General features: G+C 46.7%; 1 protein-coding gene across 1 annotated transcript in view; it reads left to right on the plus strand.

Moving 5' to 3' along the window:
• The window catches only part of ZNF804A (zinc finger protein 804A), a 105,025-nt gene extending 84,927 nt beyond the window's left edge, over positions 1-20,098 (plus strand). Inside the window, exons 2-5 of the mRNA XM_078864602.1 lie at positions 13,940-14,080; positions 14,626-14,753; positions 18,162-19,390; positions 20,061-20,098. Of these exons, the coding sequence (XP_078720728.1) occupies positions 13,940-14,080; positions 14,626-14,753; positions 18,162-19,390; positions 20,061-20,098 (1,536 nt within the window). The remainder of the gene's footprint in view (positions 1-13,939; positions 14,081-14,625; positions 14,754-18,161; positions 19,391-20,060) is intronic.
• The last annotated feature ends 1,562 nt before the right edge of the window (positions 20,099-21,660 follow it).

Here is a 21,660-nt window from a genome sequence, read left to right on the forward strand (position 1 = left end):
GAAGCTTTATAAATTTTCAAACATGATCAAAGCCCAGCAGATAATTCATGCAAGTCAGAAAAAAATTATAATAAAGCAAAATGTTTGTGACGCACATGATGCATTGCTTTTTTGTTGATTGAAACTATTTTATGGACAAGTACAGTTAAGGTTGGTGGCAAAATGCTATTTTTGGGAAGACAATAAAATCTAAATCTAGAGATTGTTCTCACCAATCGTACCATTGTCTTCTTATAATAGACCATCATAAGTGAATCTGAAACGTTTTCAAGGTTCAGGAATACAAAGTTGAGTTGAGGAATCGTATTTCCGGATCTAGAAAATAAGAAATATCATGAATCCATAATACTCTGTTTCCTCTCCTACTCATTAATTCACGAATACAATTCTATAAAAAAAAAATAACATTGAAAAATCACACATATAGTACAGCCGCTAAAAACGCATGCTTTTTTCATTAAATTTTGTTTTTCACATTCTTATTGGTCATAATGCCAGTTGACCTTTATGATCAGGAACAGGTGTAATCCAAAATATCAAATTTACACTTTCTGACTTCATTGAGACCTGTTAAATATTTAAAGTACATATTTAAATGTATTTCTTAATCAGATGCCATTTTAGCACTATTAATACTATAAAGTGGTTTAAGTTTCTTCAAGTTTATTGAATGTAAACTAAAGCTTCTCCATTACTACTGTAGTGAGTTCCAGGGAGACTAACGACAGAGTCGAGGCACACTCTTTTATTAACTCAAGGACAGATACAATAGTTGAAGGGGTAACGGCCCCTTCACCCGTACTGGCTGGGAAAACACCCCTAGTACTAATTCCCCTGTCCTGTTCCCAGTCCTCCTCTAATAGGCTATGGGAAGCTGTCTGATCCGGCCCTGGTAAGCACAGATCCCGGCACCCAGCTAAGCCGGCCTTGCCCTTACAAGGGCAGCGAGACAGGGGAGTCCCAGGGCCTATTCTGCCGGTCTTCAGACTTCACTGGCAAGCTTCTTCTTAAAACTGGTCACGAGCTCTCTGGCTCCCCGCTTTTTATAGGGATCCCCTCGGAGGGGCGGGGTTATGGGGGATCACAGAGCCCCCATGGCCCCCCAGTGGTTAACGGATGCAGACGTAGGTGTAGCCACCCGTGTGTGTGGGTGCAGACACCCTTGTGTTTCCCGTCCGCCTTTTCACCCCGTAATAACCCCTACATCACCCCCCCCCCCCCCCCCTGTACAGCTCACAGCCATCCCGGCTGCAACAACCCCTCAAAAACCAACAATAAAGACTTAACACAGTCAACACGCGTGTGCCCCGTAACAATAACAAGAACAAGTGTAACAACAACCGACGGTCCCCTATAAATACCCACCGCCCCCACATGCAACATATGTACAGAGTGTGGTTCCCCCTCCCCACCCACAAAAAATAAAAAAAAAGGTGAGCGAGCCCTCCAGCAGCGGAACACGCGCGGAAAGCAACTCACAACAACCGGCGCGTCTTGGCGCGTGTCCGTGCAGTGGGCTCGTCACAAGGGCCCGACCCAGCGGGGTCGGCAGCAGGTGTTGGAATTGCAGGTGCACGGCTGTCCGGCTTCCTTGACGATCCAGCACCGACCCCCTCGGAGGAGGCTGGCGGCCGAGAGGGCGTCAGTCCTTGGGCCCCTGAAGACGGAACAGTTAGCAGCGGATCAGAGGCTGGTGGCGACCCCGCCCTCCAGGAGTCAGTGGACCCCCCACATGTTCGGCCATAGTCATGAGAGGAAGCATGTGGCGCAAAGAACGGCTTCAACCGTGAAGGGTGCACGAACCACCGACGCTTCCCCCATTTAATGCGAACACATTGAGGCCGCATAACCTGCACAATTTCCACGGGGCCCCTCCACGGTCGCACCTGGGGACAGTATAGCCACGCTCTGTCGCCCGGGTGCCATTCATGCGTGTGTGACCGGCGCGATCGCAACCTTTCATTCTGCTTCTGGCGAGAGTCTTTGCATAGCCGCCTCCCGTGCCTCAGCCAACCGGAGGATGTTAAATTTAACATGGTCCGCCAACTTGGATTTAGCGTGTGGTGCGGCAATTCTCAGCTGAGTCGCGACAGGCGGGTCAACTTCGCGGCCATAAATTTAAAAAAATGGTGAGAATCCGGTCGCCGCGTGAGGAGCCATCCTGTATGCTGCCAGGACTCCCGGGATCTGAAGGTCCCAATCGGTTTGGGACTCAGATACCTGGTGGGACAGCATGGACGTAAGAGTCCTATGCAGGCGTTCTACCATCCCATCCGTTTGTGGGTGGTAAGGCGAAGTACGAATTTTCTTCGTACCCAGAAGCTCACACACCTCGTGTAAAAGGGCACTAGTGAAATTCTTTCCCTCATCGGTCAACAACCGTTCCGGAGCGCCCTTGTCGAGGACATAGCTCTGGACAAAAGCCTCCGCAACGGCTGCTGCCGACTGGTTGGTGAGGGGCCAAGCCATAGGCCATCGCGTGAAATATTCCACGCTAACCAGAAGGTACTTATTACCCCTCGGCGTGGAAGGAAATGGCCCCAAAATATCAAGAGCGACAAGCTCATTAACCCGGGTGACCGAAATAGACTGGAGCAGTGGGCTGGCTCCCCTCGCTGGCGGCTTCCATTGAGCACACTGGGTACAAGACTGCAACAGATCGTCCACATCCCTTGCCATGCCCGGCCAAAAGAAATTAAGCTGGAGCATGGCAAGGGTTTTGAGGGTGGCAAGGGTTTTGAGGGTGCCCAGGTGCAGGAGCCGCTCATGAGCGGCCCATACAGCCCTACCCCTCAACGCGGAAGGCACCACCAGCCTGTGGCGGCGAATCGTTCCATCCCAATGCATGAGGAGGCCCTGGCACAACCCCCATGAGTCAACACCCGACTTCCCCTGACCGGATCCTTCCGCGCGACGCCGTAGCGCCAGGAGGGAAGTATCCTCCATTTGGAGGCACCCCCACTCCGCACCTGACAAGCCCAGTAGGGAATCCTTCCCTCCCATATCAATAGGGCCAACGTCCGAAGGAGCCTCAACGGCGGCCGCAAAGACCCGATCCTGGCCGTCGCTCGCCGATTTGCAACGCCCCGAGCCCAAGAAACAAGTGCAATCAGAAGCGACCGGCAGGCATGACAGGGCATCGGCATTAGTGTGGCGAATCCCCTTGCGATATGTTGTTTCGAAATCGAAATCCTGAATGATCTCCAGCCATCGGGACAACTGCCCCAATGGCTGGTAAATATGCAGGGCATACTGCAATGCCGCATGATCTGTACGGACGGTGAAATGCTGGCCGTACAGATATGGCCGGTACTGTTGAATAAAGAAAACAATAGCCAACAGTTCACGGCGGGTGACGCAGTATCGCTGCTCGGCAGGAGACAATACTCTACTACCATAAGCCACAACGTGCTCCACGCCACCCACAACTTGGGAAAGCATGCCCCCAATCCCCGTGTTGCTCGCGTCCGTATCGAGCACGAAAGGTAGAGAAAAATCGGGGTAACTCAACGGTGGGGCCCCCACCAGTGCGTCACGAAGAGAGTTAAAGGCGGCCTCCTCTTCCGGCCCCCAATGAAATTTCACCCCCTTTGCCGTTAAGGCATGTAACGGCTTAGCGATGGAAGCGAACTCCGCGACAAACCAGCGGTAATATGAAGCAAAACCGATGAAGCTTCTAACCTCCCCCACCGAGGTGGGAGTCGGCCAGGAGCTGACACAACGCGTTTTGGCGGGATCAGTTGAGATACCTGACCGGCCGACGATGTGACCCAAATATCTTACAGATTCGTGTAGCAAATGGCACTTTTGTGGTTTGAATTTCAAATTAGCTGCGCGCATTTTGAGAAAGACGGCCCGAAGCCTATCAAGATGCTCCTCGAACGTCTTACTAAATACGATCACGTCATCTAGGTAAATCAAACATACCTCCCATTGCAAGCCAGCGAGAACCAATTCCATCAGGCACTGGAACGTTGTGGGAGCGGAGTGGAGCCCCATAGGCAACCGATTGAATTGGAAGAGGCCGTGCGGCGTACAAAAAGCCGTTTTGGGCTTCGATTCGTCGTCCAAGGGAAGTTGCCAAAACCCTGAGAGCAAATCCAAGGTGGAGAAGAATCGTGATCCTGCTAGGGCATCCAGAGATTCGTCCATTCGAGGAAGCGGGTAAGCATCGGCCACCGAGATCTTATTCAACCACCGAAAATCAACGCAGAACCTTAGGGACCCATCGTGCTTTTTAACCAATACTATGGGTGCACCCCAAGGGCTGGTCGAGGGAGAAATAATGTCAGAAGCCAACATGTCATCTACAGCCGATTTGACATGATCCTTTTCGGCGGGACTTAACCGAAAAAGATTTTGGCGGATAGGAGCGTTGTCACCGGTGTCAATATGGTGGCGCAGCAAATTTGTACATCCGATATCGTATTTGTGCTTACTAAAGACGTCGGAAAATTCTCGCAAAAGGGTACGCAATTTAGCACGTTGTGAGTCGAACAGGTCAGGTGACTCAGCACAAAGCGCCTCCAGCCAACCCTCGTCAATGTCTGAGTGCAGTCGCGGCTGAGAAGCGGTGGCCGCCTGGCCAATGATCGGCGTTTCCGCAGGTACCGGAATCGCATGTGCGAACACGGTTCCCTGTGAAACCACCGCCGTCCGTGTCCCGACATTGAGGACCGCGATAAATGGGTCCTCATCCCCTTTAACAATAGTCTGGGCCGTCACCAAATCTGGCCCATTCACCCCGGCCCTAGACGGCCCCAGCATAATGCCCCGGTCTGAGACCCCTTTAGCGAACGGTCGACGCAACCGCAGGGGCACAAGCATCTGTGCCCCTGGGGGTACGTGCACCGTTCGAGCAATGAGCGCCTGTATCGTTGCACAGGCAGTACGCAAGGCAGGGGTGGAAGGCAGGAACGTTATACGTCGGCCCGATGGAAGCTCGATGCATCCCTGGTCAATCTAAATTTTGACAGGCAATTTGGCCAAAAAGTCCGTCCCCAACAGGCACGGATTTGCCAGCGAGGAGGAGACCAACACCGGGCCAGATAATTTAATGTCCCCGATAGAAATTTGCGCTCAAATTTGGCCGATGATACCTAACGAGCCCCCGTTTGCAGCGTAACACGGTATGTCGACGGGGAGCAACGGGCGACTCTGAACGGGCAGGATATTATAAATCAAATCGGAAATGATAGTCGCCAATGCTCCCGTGTTGATCAGTACCCGTACCTCCACCCCATCAATGTGCCCTGTGACAACGGATGACCCCGCCGACGCAGCCACAACACGGTGAGCCAACTCAGACCATTGGCCCGGTTGGAGCGCCCTCCCCATCAAGCCGCGACCCGACGCACCAGCACCCGAACCCTGAGAATCGTGTGTCGGGCCATGTGAGAGGGATGTGGGTGTGCGTGCAGGCCGAACATGTGGGGTGCCACGACTTGCCGGAGCATGTTGTGAAGCCTTTTGAAGAGGACCGTCCTCAGCCGCAGTTCTTGCTCCGCGCTGTCGAGGAGCCCGGCATCCCGAAGCCACGTGGCCCCGGAGGCCACAGTTGTAGCACACGACGAGTGCTCCAGAAAACTTGGGCTGCTCTCGGTGGCTCGGTACGTCCCGAGCCGGTCGCCCGCCAGACCGCCATCCCGCAGAACGGCCCGCAGCGAAGCCCCCCTCAGATTCGGAGGTGGTCGCCGCCACGGTGTGTCCCACAGCTGCCTTGTTAGCCTTCCTCTGCTGGGAAATCAGATTGGCATGAATGTGCCTTGCAGCCCGTAATGACGACATGTCCGCATCATCCTGTGCCAGGATGACGAAGTTCAAGTCGTCGGCCAATAGCAAAATTTTCTCGGCCACCATCGCATCGATCCCCTCCTCGTCCATGCGCGGGAAGGCTGCCTTCGCCAACGACAGCAGGGCCGTGCGGTACGCAAGTGGTGACTCCTTGTCGCCCTTCTGCCGCTCGTAGAAAAGCTGGCGACAATCGGAAGGCGGCCCATAAACCGTGGCCAGCACCTGCAGCACCGACTGAAGCGTGGAGCGTGCCGACTTGGGTGCAGCGGTGAGGGTGCCAAGGGCGTCGCCATCCAGCATCGCCGGAAGAGCACACAGCGCCTCGTTGTCCGTCCACCCAGCCATTTCTTGGTGGGCGAGGAAACGGCGCTGGAACCCACCCCAATCGCCGCCGCTCGATACGAACACCTGCAGGGCCGGCAGGCATTGCTGAAATGTCGGCTCCGTCTCCGATGATCTCCCAGCACTCGTACCGTGTCCATGGACAGTATGGGGAGCAATGGCGGACCCTAATGGAGGTCGCGCCGTTGGTGACGCGCTGGTTCCAGCTTGGTCGGTGCTGTCGTCCGCTGGTGATGACCTGGCGACCGCTGATAGGTAGCCACTGCGACCCGCCCCCGCCGACGATGTGGCGCACGCTGGTTGGGCCCCGCTGCCCGCGTGACGAGCTGGGGCCCCTCCTTCGGCTCCTACTGTACCCATGGCGGGAAGTTAAAGCCTCCGGCCCATCGCAAAGGCGGGAGTTTCTGGCGGGCGCTGTCCGTCTTCCCGCTGCGCCGCTCCCCCCGACCCCAGGCGAGTTATCTGCTCCAGCATGGCGGCCGCTGCATATAGGAGCTCCGCCAGTCGGGAGTGGGCTAACGCCAACTCATCAACCGACGTCCCGACCCTCTCCGACTGCACCGCAGGTGTTGGAGCCGGCAGCGGTTGGCCAGGTACGTCGGCGGCGACGTCTTGCACCACCTCTCCCTCATTGTCATCCCCTCCGGGGTCTTGGGCACGAGTCGTCCGTCTCGTATCCATGCTTTGGACCACTCCTGACGCCAGATGTAGTGAGTTCCAGGGAGACTGACGACAGAGTCGAGGCACACTCTTTTATTAACTCAAGGACAGATACAATAGTTGAAGGGGTAACGGCACCTTCACCCGTACTAGCTGGGATAACACCCCTAGTACTAATTCCCCTGTCCTGTTCCCAGTCTTCCTCTAATAGGCTACGGGAGGCTGTCTGATCCGGCCCTGGTAAGCACGGATCCCGGCACCCAGCTAAGCCGGCCTTGCCCTTACAAAAGCAGAGGTCCGGAAGCTCTTGGGCTGCGCCGCTGGCTTACCCAGCTTGACCCTGACAAGGGCAGCGAGACAGGGGAGTCCCAGGGCCTATTCTGCCGGTCTTCAGACTTCACTGGTAAGCTTCTTCTTAAAACTGGCCACGAGCTCTCTGGCTCCCCGCCTTTTATAGGGATCCCCTCGGAGGGGCGGGGTTAAGGGGGATCACAGAGCCCCCACGGCCCCCCAGTGGTTAACGGATGCGGACGTAGGTGTAGCCACCCGTGTGTGTGGGTGCAGACACCCTTGTGTTTCCCGTCCGCCTTTTCTCCCCGTAATAACCCCTACACTACTATAATGAGCCAATAATGTCTGTTTGTGTGTGACGTTAATATTCATGACCCGGTGAATTTTTACACTCACACAGAAGGTCGAGAGAAATTTTTTTTCCGCAAATTCGCTTTAAGTTTGACGTCTCTTTATTAAAAGTAACTCTAATAAATAATTATATGCAGCAACAAAGTGGATTTGGTGTCTTTCTTTATTTCTTCAGCACTTGAGACAAAATAAAAGTTTAATTTATGCTTCTACATTATGGTAATTTCAAGTTTGTTGCATGCCAGGAAGTACGCCAAACATTTTGAACAGACACACAAAATCACAACTTTACCTTTTATATATATGGAGATTAGTAATCAGTTAATTGTTATGATTAGATGGCGGAGAGGGGGGGGCAACGTGACCACAACGCACGCCGCAGGTGTTACCTATTGTTGATGAGTGCCCCCTGATCGGATTCGATGGAAGTGTCAAGGCCCTCCCTCCATCCTGCTGATGAAACGGCTGTTGCCCGGCTCAGCAAGGCGAGCGTACGCTAATGATAATAAACCTACGATGAGCGTCCAGCTTGCTATCCCAACCTATGTGTGCACATAGCAAGCATCTAAAGGCACACGTAATATGCTTTCGGAAATTTCATAATTAGCAATGCAGCTGATAGCCACACACCTGGATAGAAACATTGGTAATGTTAGTTGGCATATAATATAATTATAGTTGGCATATAATACTTATTCTTATTAAATAAATTTGCAATAGCACCTTGGAGAAAAGCTATATACCATTAATACCAATATCCACCATATTAAAAGCTAAAATTGTATTATACAACAAAAATTCTATTTTACTGCTGTTCAAACAGCCTCATGCACATGCGGTGTAAAATATGACAATAAATTATGCCAACGTGTAACGTCAACACAATCCTTTTCATTGGGCTCAGGGATGTGACGGGAATTCACAAGGCCACGCGGTTTGTTTTGGGGCGCGCTGAGCGTAGGTGTCAGTGCCATGTGTCATGTCGCAGCCGGTGGCCACCAGATTTATGTTTCTATTAAAGCTGACAGGGGGTCACTGCTCCTGAACCACCGGGGTCAACTCTACATTCTGTAAACTAACATATGAGCATACGCACCTTTTTGTCTGGCTTTACATTTGTCTGTGGTATACGTGGTCAAAGTGTGCATGTAATATACAGTGCATGTTATATGTTTACTAGTGAACACTCCTAGGTACGTGAGTGAATTATGTTGTTGTTGTTATTATTATAGTATGCACATGCACGTGAGTACCGAATATGCATATATTGTATGTGTATATGCTTATACAGTATATGTAACATGTATACATGTGTATGTATAAACCAATGACGCTCAGGTGCCACTAATATCCATTATAGGTATTTCCTATTACTGCTTGGAACAAACAGCCTAGCCAGGCTATAAATCTGTCTTTATCTAATTATGTCAGGCAGAAATCTCCTGACTGCATTTGCAATTTCATTTTAATATGCACTGCACAAATATACAGTCTATGCATTAGCATGCACGACAAAGTGTAGCATGAATCAACCCGTTCAATGGAATATAATGGTTATCTTGTTTGTCTCTTCTGCAGTATTTATTACTTCTCGAGAAGATCAATTCACCTCCTTCTCATCTGCAGCGTGTTAATTGATTAATGGCCACTGGGGTGGTCGCAGACGGCCTGGCGAGCCAAGAAAACAGTACACCACAACCTCGCCTGCCAGATTCTTGTCAGGATAGAAAAAGTTGCTCCAGCCAAACAGAACAAAAAAAATTCACCGCCTTGTCTGGTCACATAGCACGTTAACAATCCCCTCGGAATCACCACTTACAATTACTTGTTGATATCCGTTATTGACGCATTCAAATAAATCAGGCTGGGATCTGAAATGATTAAAGGTATGCCATTGAACACATTTATTTGAATGCTATTCAGTTGACATTGTTGGGTTTCCGACAACCTTTTGTAAAAGCCATGAACATCCTTATATACACACAAATAGCATCTAAGTCTGCAAATATACATAGTATGTAATGCAATTAATGCTGTTTTCCAGTATTTGTTCAATAGAGGAATGAAATTGCAAATGTAAAAAAATATATTCATGCATTAGCATATTCATAGAAAATATGTATAATATTTAATGAATATATTTTGTACTGCATACTGTATAGATAAATATGTAATATGTACATTACTTCTTCATCCACATTAAATTCATAGACAATGCATACCTCTTACGTGTCTCCATTCATTTGTTCCTTTGACACTGACAAGAGAAAACGCAATTAAGCAAATTGTGTTTAGTGGTTTTCTCTGTATTTTTAAGTCTGATTCATGCCACCATTTGAATATATTTTACGTGTCCGTTTATTAAGCCAATTTGTGTCACTGTAGAGTGCATTTTCTCTTTACTCATGATGTTTTAAAAATTTAATTGAAATAAATTAGTTACCATCGTCACCTCAACGCATGTGCAACGTAATGAGAAGGAAATTATCAGCAAATGGGGATGCAGAATTGCTTCACAACACTTTTGTTCTCATTTCAGTCCATTTGTTGTTATAGTACAATAAATACAAATTAGCCTTAGAAACATAAACACAGAGAGCAATATGCTGTTATGTCTTCAATACGTGAAGACTACTCTTCTAAACACATGTTAATGCGAATATGTGTCATTTAAAACTATGAACATAAGTACATGCTTGTGGATAGTGTGTGTATGTTTATGTGCAGTGGTGGAGCAGTGGTTAACTCACTGCGCAATAAACCCGACGACCTGAGTTAGATTCCCGCTCACGACCAGCGGCAAATATTTGAACTGATCCCTGGGCCTCCCCTAGGTCGACTCGGCCTCAATTGACTACTTCGTGCGGGTGCGTAAACATCGCCTCTTGGGAGACAAAGGCGGCCGGGCGTGGTGCTACCCAACCCCACCCCCCTCGTGTGCCATGTCGGTCTTCATAGTTGCTTGCTAACTGCACTTCTCCCAACAGTCTGTTAAAGGCTTTACGGGAATATTTGACTTTGTGTTTAGGTGTGCGTGGAATATGAATAACAGCAAGGCTGCAGTGAGCACATGTTATGGCCGAGACCAAATCTGCCTCGCTAGGCGTTGTAATGTATTCTCTTTTGTTGAATCGTTGAAACCCCAAGGCCTCTGTGGTCATGCCAGCCATTGGAATATTATTCTCCGAAGTGGCGCTAGTCTCTATGGAAGTAATTACTTGGCAGCATGTTGTCTTCCCAGCGTTTGAGTCATGAGTTCGCAAATAAACAGCTTTGGCCTCCTTTACATGTTCCCACCTGCTTACGGACAAAGCGATTATTTATCACTGGTGGATTACAATAATAACAGCATTACTCATGTCAAACCTGCCCTGCACTCGGCACTGAGATGCAAAAAGTGAAAGGTCAATACAGTGTTATGGAAATGGAGAGAGGGCTGCATAACTCACGCAGTGTGGTGGCAGGTAGTTGTGAATGTAGAATAGCATTGGAGAATCTACGCACTGGTGGAGTACTGCACACAGTTTTTGTTGTAACTCCTGAAATCAATCGGGAAAGAGGGCAGCGGGAGGGGTGGGCTCTTCTGCTGTTAAGATCTAGAGCACTCTGGAGATCAGCAGGGATGGATTGGGGGGGGGGTGTTTATGTGTTAAACTAGTGTTTCTGTTGACAAGCCCATTAAACGCTATGGTAATGTCCCTTCGGGAAGCATCTCACTGAGCCTATCTGGAAACACTCAGAGGCACTGTGAAGCACAATAAATTCCACACTAAGCTATGTGTTGCATACCATTCCTTTCCCCCACTGCCATTGGAAGTCAACAGAAATTCACGGTGGAGTTTAGCAGCGTGGCTCTCCATTGTATCAAAAAGTTGATGTGATGGAAAACTTCATAATGAATGGCTCGCTGCTTTAATGCAGTATCATACATCTTGGGCTCCTCTTTCTATGCATACGATGTTTAACCATTATCCAGGGTATATTTACAAATGGAAGCATACAACTTGAAAATAAAATGCTTTACTCTCATGAAATTGTCCCCGAGCTTGCCAAGACAAATCTGAATATATATCTGTGCAGAGTTTTTTTTTCTATAAAGTCACAAACTAAATTTCGATTTAAAGCTTTCGTGACTGCAGGGATTCATCTTCTTGGTTCTATCGGTAAAGTCACATAGAAGGGAAATAATACAATAATAAAAATAAAACATAATAAAATACAATTCTCACGACGTTGTCTTTCCGACAGACATGTTCTTCACCTGAGGACGGCTGCTTGCGTTGTGGCCGAAACGTCGTGAGAATTGTATTTTTTTATCTTAAGTTTTTATTATTTTATTATTTCCCTTCTACGTGACTTTACCGAAAGAACCAAGAAGAAGTCACAAACTGGTAAACAACAGTATACCCATGACTGTGATACGTGTGCAACGCTTATCACGCAAAGTAAACACGGTACAAAGTACATGCGTTGACAGTTGTGCTGCAGCGCAGACGGCACGCTGCCGTCGAAATGCCCGCTGTGCGTTTCCAACACAACAAACTCCCGATCATTAAACAAAACTCAATGCCACACAAGTAAGTTTTCGTGCCGTTATCTATTATACATGTTTAATTCAGTATTTTTTTCCTTCCTTTTATTAAACATGAATCTGCATTATATTCTACAAGAATGTAATGTTTTATTCATGTACATTTCTGGAAGAAAAAAAAGAGTATGCACGATTGATGTGTTGGCAACCGTGCAGGGCTGCTGGTTGCCACTTGCTCACCGTGTCGACCTGCACGCGGCTCTCTAGGGAGCGTCTTGTGGATGGACTGCTCGTGCTTCCTGCCAATATTCGAACAACAACTAAAAATATCAGGTTTTAAAACGTATCCCAAGCAGCAAGGTTTTACCACATTCTGTATTGCTTCGATATTGTCTTTTATTTGAGATGTGTCTCAGCACTGCACTGTTTGATGGACATTTCCAGTAAAAGTTTGCAAGTGTGTTTTTTTTATGGAGGATTCAATGAGTTTGATACTATACTGCTGCGGGAAGAGGGTATGCAGGGTGGTGAAGTCGTACTATGAACCCAGTAGCCTGAAATCGATCCCCAGGCATGACTAACATCAGTGACGAGCGATAACTGAATTGATCCTGTGCTCCCCACCATTCACCTACCCGCACTGACAAGTGTGGTGAAGTATGGTCAATAAACCCCCACTATTGACAGTGGGCGTGTTTTCGTATATTTGGAGTTTAACGAAGAGCTGTAAAAAATATTTTGGTTATATTATTATACAGCACTGCATTTGTTGGAAGTCGCATGACAGACATCTAAGTATGATTCCTGGCCATAGCTAAAATCAGTGGTCAATGATATCTGAACCGAGCCTGTGATGCACCCCCCTTTACCAACCCACACTGACCATCGTGACTGATATAACGTGGGGAGTCCTTTATCCCCCCCCCCCAAGGTGAATTAACAAAGGGGTTGTACATCATTATTTGAATTAGTAAAAAAAATACTTCATCCTATTGGAAGTTAGGAATTCCGTATGTTGCTTTTGCACGTGCGTAAATGATCTAAGGCGATGTGTTATATTCTTCGGACGCATTCATTCTTCTCCTTCATTATTTTTTCTTTAAAAAAAAAATGTTGTATTTTTTGTTCCAGTCCTATCCCGATTATCGTCGCGAATCCATTCAGACCTCTCGTAGGGCAATGCAACCCTACATGTTAGGGAGCAGATCACAGAAATGGCTATTACATGGCTACCTCTGAGGTCACTTCAAAGTTACTTATTGTCCACGTAGTACAGGGAAACACTCTGAGGGCAATGTCCATGACAGTCAAACTGATATTTGAATTCTGAGTGCTGGAATTTAACCAAAGTGCAGCACCAAATTGAATGTGATGGTTTTACTGGTAGGAACCACCTGGTTCCACCAGCCCACAGGGGATTATTGTGTCCGTCCGTCGAGCATCCAAAAATGGGAGAGGTGGGGCTGGGTGGAGAGGGGAGGGTGGGGAAGGGCTGGGTGGGGAGGGTGGGGCTGGGTGGGGGGTGGGAGGGGTGGGGCTGGGTGGGGAGGGGCTGGTCATAACCTACTTACGCCGGCTTGTGCCCGCCCTCACAGTCAGGCATATTTGCGGAATACACCACGCCGCCGTTGATTCTGGCCATTGACCGAGCAACCCAACGTTCCTACCAGCTCCCTCCGCAGGAATGTGTTTTTGAGTGCAGTCATTGGTGACCGCCTGAGACCATCATCTCAATACACTTAGGTACCCTGTTTAATTACAGGCTGTTGGGTGCCTGCATTCATACCTAGGATCTCATAATCATAATCTTTATTCATCCTGGAGAAACCCGATGAGTTCTAACGCTCTTTTTTCACGGATGTCCAGTAGGGGCGGGTCAGATGTCAACACGGCACTCCGACCTCTGAGCCGCCGGGGTCACTTCAACATAAATGCTTGCTCCTGTAATCCAGTGCCGTCTCCGTTTTGCAGGAGCGGGGTGAGGAGCAAGGGGTCACAAAGGCCCTTGAGGATCTAAAGGCCAACTTTTACTGCAAGCTGTGTGACAAGCAGTACTACAAGCACCGCGAGTTCGACAACCACATTAACTCTTACGACCACGCACACAAGCAGGTCCGTTACAGCCTCGCTGGCGACTGACTGTGCACAATGCTCCACTCCATATAGCGACTCACTTATTAAAGAAAAGGAAAAGCCGTTTATTTATACTGGAAGAATCCGATGAGCTTTAAAACTCGTTTTCACAGATGTCCAGTAGTCTCCCTCCTTGGCAGCAAGGCATGCTGGGCCAATATCTGAAATGGTGTGCTTATATCAGAAGTTGTCCTCGGCCTCCCCCTATAATTATACTACCCGGTGCAATTAACTATTTTTTTAAAATAAATCCAACACGTTCATCAATAACATTTGATTAAATGGACAAACAATACGTTACATACAATTGTTATATAGCATAAGGATGTGTTCTTTAATTTGAATCTTGTTTATATAAGGTGCACTTGTATGCAGTTTACACCTTGGTAAACATTTATTGTAGAATTACTTGGAATGTGTTTCTCTTACCATGATAGATAACATAATCCCTTGTTCCCTGGAAGTGCACTTCTGAAACTCTAGAGGCAAAAGCTCTGCTTGTCGTGCCTCTGTCCCCACCACAGAGGCTGAAGGAGCTGAAGCAGCGGGAGTTTGCGCGGAATGTCCTCTCTCGCTCTCGAAGGGAGGAGAGACGGCGGGGACGAGCCCTTCGGCGTGTGCATTGCCTGGCGGAAATCAAACAGCTGCGCTGGTGAGCACATCCTCGCAACTAGCCACCTCAGCTGCAGATCACCCGCGCGATAGCCCGCAGCTTCGTGTGTCTTCTCTCATGGTTCCAAGCAGCATCTACGTGGCCGCTCAAACGCCTTGCCATATGCAGGATGCAACGCCGGACACACGTGGCCTGATTCACCTGTTTTCCCGGAAACCTTTTCTGCCGATTGTCAGCAATACAGGCAAGGAGGAGCAGAAATTAGATGGTTTTGTGCCTAAAATTAGGGTAAAGTTATTTTTTATCTTGCGTGTGAATTAGGCCTATGTTTTTTGCACGTGATCAAGAGTTAATATAATTAATCGTATTTACACAAAGAAAAAAGCATTCTTGTTTCACCTGTTGTGTTAAAAAAAACTGCATACAATATTCGCATGCAAATAATGCATAACCATATGATCGCATGATAGCATTAGTGACATAATATGCAAATTAGCATTTTTTTCTAGACTCTGGAGGGTGAGAAAAAACTTAATTGTGAACAGCCCGTCACTGATTTAATATTATACACAATTGGGTTATTGAATCGACAGTTATTAATCTAATGAACAAATGCCACCGAAATTCAACAGTTATGTCTTATATAGGTTATTATGCCCTCTGCCTGGCTATGATTATCTTTGGCCTAATAATAATAATACCTTGTTTCAATTGGGATCCTGTGAATTTAGAATATATTATAGATGTCACCAATTGGTCTTTGACTTCACATTCTGGGAATGATTTGCCCATTTTATTTCCATTTAAGTGACCCGGTAAAATGGAAACTATCATGTAAGCAGAATCAATCACCCATGCTACCACACATTCTGCAGGTTGCTACATTACTCCTCTTACACACATTATGCAGGTTGAAACATTACTCCACTTACATTAACATTAGCTGCCTCGCCGTTGCTGCGACACCTGAGCTACGCCCATGTTAAACCTTTACCTGGCAGCCTTTAATTGGTGGAAACCCACCACCAGCACCATCGTTGTCGACCACTCCCTTCACTTACATTAACATTAGCTGCCCTGCCCATGCTGCTGACACTTGGGCTACGCCCATTTTAAACCTTTATAAACAGTTTGCCTTTTAGTGGCTTACCCCCATTTTCCTGATGACGACCGCTTGTGTCGCGATCGAAACGTCATGGTTTTTATTTTATATTTTTTTAATTCACTTTATTCTTATTTTTCTATGTGACTTTACCGAAAGAACCAAATAATATTACTCCTCTGTTAGGCAACAATAAGCATTTTCTGAGATAAAACTCAATGCACTCCGTAAAAGTGGTTGAATTAAAGTTTTGTAATACATTTTGTTAGTCAAGGTTGTAACACATTTTTGTAACCATATTGAAATTGAACTTACACTTTATTTTATTCTTAATGTGAAAGTGGATCAGTGTTCATTTGGTGTAAAATCTAATTTATAAACACAGAAATGTATTTATGTCATAATTGTAAAGATTGTTTGTTTCTACTTCAGAGGGAAACTACAAATTTTGGGTCTGGTGATAAATACAATATATATTTTTGTATCCCAATCAGCTTGCTGGCTGCAAACATGAGCAGATGCTCACTTCTATTATTCTTCACTCCAATGCCAAACTTACTAATCATTCTATCTCTGAATTTGTTTTTATCAGTGTTTGCATAAGTTACCCTTTGAAATTTTCAAATGCATTTTATCTTTAATAGTTGCTAAATAAAAACAACCCCCTGAGACGCCGATCAAAACCATCACGTTACCATACATAGCAGGCGTTACCAAAAAAAATTCCAAAATCTTAAACAAACTCAAGATCCAGGTCCGATTCAGTACAGTACACAAAATCCGTGATCTAATCCCATCTGTGAAGGATGTCATTCCTGACATGCAATATCCTGGAGTCTACAAATTAAGTTGCACCTGTGGTGGGTGTTACATTGGGGAAACAAAAAAACATATCTCGGACTGTGTTCGCGAGCACCAGTCAGATCTGAAACACGGCAGAACTAATACCTCCGCCGTGGCTGACCATTGCTATAACGCTGTGGGCTTTCATGATATTGTTTTTTGTCGAGACCAAGGTACTCTGCAAACCTTCGGGCTACTATCAAAGGTTTGTTCATGAAGCCATCCAGTTATATAAACACAGACACAACTTCAACCGAGATGATGGGTACAAACTGAGCAATCATTGGAAGGATGTCATTAACCAGGTAAAACCTTAACTGCTTCATGGTGTTGCCTTCATATCCGCATCTCCAGTCTTCAGCCTCCCACTCCCAGCCCCGCCCACTTCTCCCCCCCCCCCCTCCCGGCATTTTGCCGTGCTCGCCATTTAATCCCTTCCAGCAGCGCCTCACTTGGCAGCGCTCCCCTACCCCACACCCCCCTCTCTATCTCTCCTCCCTGGCTCCTCCCCCCTCTGGCTCCACCTATATAGCCTTTTGTTACAGCAGCCCTTTTGCCCACTTCACCAATTGTTTTATTGCTGTGGTTGTCCCACCTGATGACGGACGCTTGTGTTGCGCCCGAAACGTCGTGATTTAATTTATTTTATTTTATACCTACGTGACTTTACCGAAAGAACCAAAGAGTATCGTATAGCCACACTTAACTCAGTGATTAGTGAGGTTGTTTTTTTAAAACGCGTTGCCTCAAACAATAGTGTGTGCGCCTCTGTAATAACACACTACACTAGCACGGGTAAAGAAGCTTGTATTAAATAGTTTTCCTTCTGAGTTTATACACACGTTGGTTTAAAAAAAAAGAGTAACTTTAATGCCAAATAAAACTATTTTGCTGCCACGGAGGAGGAAAAGAGTTGACGCTTTATCAGACTGAACTGCTGTGTTCATAATGCGTATGCACACACCCTGGCGCGCAGATGTATTCAAATTAGATATTGCCAGCATAACCACAGGGGCCTTCTAACATTTGCATTGTCTGTTTTCATCACAGGAGAATGATTCAATTTGCAGATGAAATTATCTTTACGACAGATATCGCTATGAATAGATTCTCTATAAATTCACATTGTATTAAATTGCTAATTGGATAACGTGTTTTTTTTGTCTTCAGTATATAGGTCTTTGTTGTTTGATTGTATTAACAGTTAGAAGACTTCACATATAACGGTCCAATTTAAAAACGTGTTCATATAGTCTCTAAACGGCGAGTTATGCGATTCGACCATAATTTCTTTACTTCTGTACATTTGTAAACAACAATATGAATGCCCCCCTACCTCCACCAAGATGGCTTGTCTGCCTTAAATACAGCGCAAAAACAAGACACAATCAGCGCTCGCGTACTCAAGTCGTGCTAAGACTGACGATTGACCCAGGCGCGTCGTGTACGTGCGGTGACATTTCATTGCTGCTGCGGCTGCCGTTGTTGTTATCAACCTGCAGTATCCCTGGGAGCGACTCTGCCGCCCAGTGCAGACAACCAGGCAAGGAGACGGTCCTGCAGGGCGAGTCGCGAGCAGCTGGGGGCACGCAAGGGACCGGCTGCACTGACGAGACGGCGGAACCCCGTGCCCTCGGAGGAAAGGGAGATTCAGCCACGAATGATTCTGCGAGCGGATCAAAGGGCGCAGTTCAGGGCTTGCGGGTGCCAGATTCTCCGCTGCTGAGATCTGTCACGCGCTGCCCCGCGGTCTCTGCGCACAGGGTCGGCCTCTCCTTCTCGTTTGCTCGAAAAGTTAACGCGAAATTGGAATCGTCGGCAGCCGTGTTTAGCGAAGATACAGAGGAGGTCGTCGGAAATAGGGGTGTGAGGATGCTTGCAAACAATGGCAGACTCACATCAGTGCCTGGGCTGGTGAAAGCGGATATTAAAACTGGAAGCAGATTAAATATAACTGAGGATCACACGTTTGCAAAGTCAGAAAGAAAGAAAAATTCCGTGGAAAAATGCCAAAAAGAAACCGCACACCTGTGTACAGAGAAGCGACAAGTCTTGAGCTCTTCAACGGCATCAAACATACAGAATACATTGTCTGTTAAGAATATTACCAAGGCGTCGTCAGAGCAAATTATCAAAATAAAGGAACATTTGACAGACAAAACTAAAGATAACATTTTAAGCAGTGGTTCAAATTCCATCAAACAAACAGTTGATTATAATAATGATCCTGCCAGAAACAAAAATGTGCATCGAAAACAAGCTCCGACAGAAAGCCATAAAGCTGGCGCCCCACGGGATTTAGACGCTGATCAACTTTTCCCCAACAAGAACTGCCTTCTGGAGGAAGCGTCGAAAAAAATACCAGAGATGTTTTTTCCTGTGACTAATGCAGACGAATCCGCCACATTGCAGTGGCCAACAGAACTTGTACAGTTCACCAAGACAGAGCCATCTCTCTCTTTCAGCTGTAATCCACTTTCCTTGAAGTCTCCTCCTGAGCAAATGAGGTTAAGCCAAGCCTTCGATTGTCAGCAATGTCATCCATCTGTCATGGCAGACATCAGTATTGAAGCGCACACTCGACAGGACAGCAAGAAGTGCGAACTGACAGGACTCTGCCTTGAAACGACACATGGCCACAGCCTAGATCCGGAGCCGTACGTTATACAGGACTCTGAGACAAACGGTACAACGAGCAGCGCCAAAAATCACCCTTTGTGGCACGAGGGAGGTAATTTGATACAAAATGAACTTTCAGATTGTTTTTGGAAAGAAAAGAATCGTTCAAAGCTGAAAAACAATTTTAAAAGAAAATTTGATCGAAAATGCATACTCCCGGGGGAGAGCAGAGACAAGGATTCGGGTTTTGCTAAAAAATGGTGGGCATACAAGCACAGAAATAGGAATACAAAATCAATGGAGCATTATGTGAAATCAAAGGTAAGTAAAGCAGAATCACAGTTGGAGGAAAACACACAGAAGAAAGTTGAGAGTCAAAATCAAACGGCTATAGTCTGTAGTTTTCATTCAAAGGAGTCTACCGACAATGCTGAGATTAACTGTAATAACAGCATTAGGGAGGTGGAAAGTAAATGCAACGATTCTGCATGTAGATCAGCATTAGGATTTGATGATGTTATTTGTCAGAGGCCCAATGGCATGATGCATCATTCTGTATTCTCCAGCTACTCTCTGCATGACAGCCCTCGCTCAATGCTGCAAGGAAACTGGAGGAGCAGTTACAAATCTGTGAGTTACTCGAACTCATCTGTACGATGCAGCAATAATTTATGCGGAAGGAAACACCACACATCAAACGGAAACCATGACGCCAATGAATGTTACGGCAGCCATTTCTGGAGGAGCAAACGTAATCGGCATTGCTGCGTCACTGCCAATAGGACCGAGCAAAAAGGCGCGGCCACAGTTGAGAGTTTGAGCTATGTTTGTAACTCGGGCTGCCAGGAGCCCAGCAGTATCAGCCACGCATGTCAGTGTCCTACGCAAACACAGCTTGCCTCTAAAGTGAGAAAAAACTGTTTGTGTCATGATCATCTAAAGAACACCGGCGTAAATAAGAAAAGCTTGTTTAAACAACATTATCTTCATGACAGCAAATCTCATTCCCATTTTGGAGTTTACAAAATGTCCGAAAAGAAGAGCATTCAGGTGGATGGTCCGTACGTGGAAAACACCAACGTGCCTGTCCACGTGCCACAGATAAATTGTGAGAGCCAGGACTTCATCGAAAAAGAAAGCTGTGAGACAATTCAGACAAAAAATGTGGATTCTCACAATAATACAAATGAAAATGAGAAATGTACAATCTCAATGCTCAAATCACAATTTACATTAATGGATGTATCTAGACAAAATTGTGGACAGACTCTTTCACATGGTGCAGACAATTTGGATTTCGATATGTCCAGAAAATCGTATTTGATCCAACACGTTGCTGAACAAGAAATGACCACTGGAACTCCACAGAATGTGAGTATACTTACAACAAAAGAAGTAAATCCAGACGTCATTGTGTCCCAGAGTGGCAGCGTGACCGACGCTAAAGCAACCGTTTCAAACAAGCCCGGTATATGCCGGGTAACAAATACTCTTGAATTAAGTCCAGCTAAGAATACCTACATTGCTGATGGAACTAACAGGGCTGGAAGTTGCAACCCTTGTTTAGAAAATGAGCCTGCTCAAATGGAAACCATTCAAAATGCAATCTCACATAATTTGGCAATGGCAAACAACTCATTCCCATGCTCCATAGCCCAAACAAATAACAGGGTAGCACTGGAAGCAGAGCATAGCGTGAATGGCCATTTATATTCTGCCGACACAATTTCCTTTACAGTTGAAGAAACAGAAAAATGTGGACATTTGCGACATGAGGCTCATCTACACTTTCAGCAACAGTTGTTTCCCAGACTGAACATCACTTCAAATACCCAGCCGCAATTTCTCAAAGCACCTTGTCACAATCCTGTTTACTACCAGGCGCCAGTGCCCCAAACAATAGCAGCGTCCTTTTCCAACGTGAATCAAACCCTCTTGCAACATCAGGCATTGATTTATACAGCACAGTTTCCGATCTCCAATGGGCATATACACCAAATTCAGCCCTTCTTTCATATGCAGCCTTGGGGACAACTGCACGCAATTCCTCAGCAAAACGTGGCACGCATTTCTATTGCACCGACAGCAATTTTATCACCGCACCAAGCCATTGTGGCAACTCCTGCTTTGCACTTCATCCCAGCTTCTAACACGCTCAGCCAAGCCATATTCAACATCCATCCAATAGGGTCTCTGTGCCCCACTATACATGACCTGACACATGACAGCATTTCCATGCACCCATTGTTGCACCCTGCATTTGTAAGGCAGGATGTCCATCATCAACCACATTCGTTGCTACATTTCGGAATCAAGAGACAAGAGATGTGCATTAGACTTCCGGCAATGTAATTGTATATGTTCTTGAGACAAATTACTCCA

This window comes from Lampetra fluviatilis, chromosome 2 (genome assembly GCF_964198595.1).
Source record: "Lampetra fluviatilis chromosome 2, kcLamFluv1.1, whole genome shotgun sequence".
NCBI classification, from domain to species: Eukaryota; Metazoa; Chordata; class Hyperoartia; order Petromyzontiformes; family Petromyzontidae; genus Lampetra; species Lampetra fluviatilis.